This window comes from Pinus tabuliformis, chromosome 7 (assembly GCF_031772625.1).
Source record: "Pinus tabuliformis cultivar Carrire ecotype Pingquan chromosome 7, CPIR1, whole genome shotgun sequence".
NCBI classification, from domain to species: domain Eukaryota; kingdom Viridiplantae; phylum Streptophyta; class Pinopsida; order Pinales; family Pinaceae; genus Pinus; species Pinus tabuliformis.
The window spans coordinates 1,871,437,781-1,871,442,026 of NC_142293.1; the positions used below are offsets into that span (position 1 = coordinate 1,871,437,781).

At 40.0% G+C, this 4,246-nt stretch overlaps 1 protein-coding gene across 1 annotated transcript; it reads left to right on the forward strand.

The window, feature by feature from the left end:
• Window positions 1-2,724: 2,724 nt before the first annotated feature.
• On the forward strand, window positions 2,725-3,129 carry LOC149255944 (uncharacterized). Its single transcript, XM_089455161.1, has one exon. It carries the CDS (start codon window positions 2,725-2,727, stop codon window positions 3,127-3,129), a length of 405 nt encoding a protein of 134 aa, XP_089311287.1.
• Window positions 3,130-4,246: the final 1,117 nt, after the last annotated feature.

The following is a 4,246-nucleotide window of genomic DNA, read 5'->3' on the forward strand; positions in this document are numbered from 1 at the left end:
CTCCCCTACGCAATCAGCTCTCCTCCGTAGCTCGTATCTATTCCACTATACTGCCACAGATCACCTCGATGGACAAACAAACTTAACACTAATATAAATGATTTATTTTCCTATGCCCGGGAAAATAACCATTTCTCCATTAATACAAAATAATATTGATTATTTTCAACTCCCCCCCTTAATGGAGAAAGGATTATCCTAAACTCCTAGCATCCCTCTAAACAATTCAACCAAATCCCAAGTATGGTTTCTGTTTATTGATTCTATTTCCTCATACATTGCAGTCCTCCATGCATCAGATTTACTTCCTTCCTCATAATTTGCAGGTTCTACAATGTTTAAAATCTTTGACATTAATGCATAGTCTTTCAATTTAGAAGGTAATCGAGTCTTCCTACCTGATCTCCTTGGTAGGGGACTTACCTCAATTCTGTCTATTTCAACCTTTTCTGGGCTTGCATAATCATTGATTACATTGTCTGTTACTTCTTCTTCTTGTTTCTCCTCCTGCTCTTCATCTTCCTCATTGTTTTCTTCCATTATCAATGGAATGTGCCAATCACTGTTAGAGTCATTCTTTCCTTCTTCAACCTATTCATGAAATATGACATCTCTGCTTGAAAAAACAACCACATTCTTATGAACCACATCATCCCTTCTCTATTAAGCTCCTGGCACTTCAATATCCACTGCTTGTCCCTTCTCAAGCAGCTGGAAATCATTGAAGCGAGGCCAACAGGGCATCCCTTGCCAAATGTCTGCTCCTCTCAGCGCACAGCAAATCAAACTCCTCCGATCTGTGCTACGCCTGCCAGTCAATTCACGCAGATGGCACACTTCAATCCACGCGCACTCCTCTATGCAATCAGCTCTCCTCCGCAGCTCGTATCTATTCCACTATACTGCCACAGATCACCTCGATGGACAAACAAACTTAACACTAATAGAAATGATTTATTTTCCTATGCCCAGGAAAATAACCATTTCTCCATTAATACAAAATAATATTAATTATTTTCAACTCCCCCCCTTAATGGAGAAAGGATTATCCTGAACTCCTAGCATCCATCTAAACAATTCAACCAAATCCCAAGTATGGTTTCTATTTATTGATTCTATTTCCTCATACATTGCAGTCCTCCATGCATCAGATTTACTTGCTTCCTCATAATTTGCAGGTTCTACAATGTTTAAAATCTTTGACATTAATGCATAGTCTTTCAATTTATAAGGTAATCGAGTCTTCCTACCTGATCTCCTTGTTAGGGGACTTACCTCAATTCTGTCTATTTCAGCCTTTTCTGGGCTTGCATCATCATTGATTACATTGTCTGATACTTCTTCTTCTTGTTTCTCCTCCTGCTCTTCATCTTCCTCACTGTTTTCTTCCATTATCAATGGAATGTGCCAATCACTGTTAGAGTCATTCTTTCCTTCTTCAACCTGTTCATGAAATATGACATCTCTGCTCTGATACCAATATGTGTTGAATATTGTAAAACTTGTGATAACATGGCTGATATCTTTACTAAGCCTCTTGGGCGTGTAAAGTTTGAATTGTTTAGAGGGATGCTAGGAGTTCAGGATAATCCTTTCTCCATAAAGGGGGGGAGTTGTAAATAATTAATATTATTTTGTATTAATGGAGAAATGGTTACACAAGTTGTAACGTATCTCCTTAGTTTAGGATTTGTTCCTAGAGTTTAGGAGTTTGGTTGCAACTTCCTGATCTCTAGTAATGTACTTAATGACATAATTGCTCATTTGATGCATGTAGAGTGTACAGAGAGAGTTCTCTTTGTTTGAGTGCAGTCTCCAGGTGCAGTACTCACCTGTGAGCTGCAACTCCTTCTTTTTCAATTCAAGTCTGATTTTTATCTTGGTATCAGAGCACAGAGTAGGGACAGCCTTAATCTTTTTTAAGGATGTATCATTGATTACATAACTATAGTGGTGGTGGAGTATATAGAAGCATTCGTAGAATCAGGTGGACTGCAGTAACACCTGAAGCACAGGTCTCAGATGACTGATCATCTCTGAGCAGAAGAAAGGGTTGGCGTGGTTTCATTGCGAACAGTAGCGCCATTTTTCAGCGGAATGAAGAGTTGGCATTGTTTATTAAGAAACAGTCGCACCATTTGGCACAGTTTTGAAAGAGATAGTCACGCCAGTGTGCCAGAAAGTGCTATTGGCACTGAAAATCAAGCCGTAATTGCGCCAATTTCATAAGATGCATCGATTTTGTTTTCCGCGTGAGTATTTCGCCGTCGAGAAGCGCCAGCCTCTTTCTCTTTGGAAAATCTGTAATTTTTTGCAAATCGGCCTTGCCCGGTGGTGGCCCTTTGAAATTTCAGATCTGTTCGGTGGCAACAGATCGGAGTTGCCCGGTGGTGGCGCACTGGAGTTTCTGATCTACTCGGTGGCAGCAGATCGGATTTTCCCGGTGGTGGCGTATTGGAGTTCTGGATCTGTTTGGTGGCAGCAGATCGGACTTTCCTGGTGGTGGCTCATTGAAGATACAATTTTTTTTTTCTCAACAAAACAGAGGTTCAGATCTGGTATGTGGTGATTTCTTTTAGTGTGTCCTGAAAGTGTACAGTTGGATAGACTTATTCATCAGAGGATCAGAAATTTTATCAATCCAATATGAATAATAGTATAGAATCGTATCTCCACGAGTCTGGCAAACTCGATGGATCGAATTTCTCCAACTGGAAATTCAAGATGCAGACTTTACTTGAAAGTGCAAATGCGTGGTCGATCGTTATAGGAAATGAGCTGAGATCAGGATCAGCCACACAAGAACAAGATTGGGATAAAAGGGAGACAAAAGCAAAGGTCATATTGAAGATGTCCGTCAAGGACAATGTTATCCCACATATTAGAGACTGTAAATCGACCACTGACATTTGGACGACGATAAAAAACCTATACCAGACGCAGAATACAAACCGTGTCTTGTCACTCAAAGGCAAGCTGTTTGCATTGAAGATGGAGGAGAATGAGTCCACTGTTGGATTCATTGCTAGAGTCAAAGACCTGAAGGACAGATTGGGAGATATCGGAGAGAAAGTTTCCGATTCAGATCTGGTCACGATCACGTTGAACGGAATGACTGATGAATACTAGATGTTTATCACAGGGCTGTCAGCAACGGAGAAAGTCCCTTCATTTGAAGAGTTGACAGGGATTCTGATACATGAAGAAGAGTGACGAAAAAATTTGAAATCACAGAGCAGTTACCTTGCTTTGATGGCAAAAATGAGACAGTATAGAGGGAAGCAGCATCAGCAACCGCAGCAGCAGCAGCAGAAAGGAGTCAACACATTTCAGAAGAGACCGTTTAAAGGTATGTCTGCTAATAATTTTCCCAGCAAAAAATGTTTTTACTGTGGAAAACCTGGACATCAGATTAAAGATTGTTATAAGAGGTAGGCAGACGAAGGAAGAAACAAACAGAGAAAACATAAGGGTTACTTTGTTAAGGAAGAAGAGGATCATAGCCATGAACTTCGACTATTTATAGTCGATTGTGCCCTTTCAGCTTCAAAGGGAGATGAGGACGACATATGGTATGTTGACTCGGGTGCATCCTCACATATGACTGGTAAGAAGGATTGGTTTGAATTTCTTGAAGAAACTTCATGTGGGTCGAAAATCTATTTAGGAGATGATAGTGGACATGAGATCAAAGGATATGGTGACATTCCTATAAAATTACCTAGCGGTGACATTAGACACCTTAAAAATGTATTGTATGTTCCAAGAATTAAGAAACATTTGGTCTCTGTCTCAATGATTACTGATCAGGACATGCAAGTTCAATTATTTAAGACTAACTGTGTCATTAAGGATAGCCAGATGGAAACAGTTGCAACAGGAGTGTGCGTGGGGAGCCTGTACAAACTAGAAGTGAAGAGTATCCCACAGCAAGCAATGGTTGCAATTGGATCGACAACTGAAAATCTCTGGCATCAGAGATTTTTCCATATTAATCTGCAAGACCTCATCCTACTTCAGAGAAAAGGTATGATTGATGGACTTCCTGCTTTCCATAATGTTAAGCTGGATTGTGATGGATGTGCATTAGGGAAAATGCATAGAGAAGAGTTCCCTTTGCATGTCAATAGAAAGGAAAGAGACATTTTAGAACTGGTGCATACAAACATTTATGGACCTATGCAAACCAGGTCATTAGGAGGAGCATATTACTTTCTCTTATTTACAGATGATTGCACTAGATTTT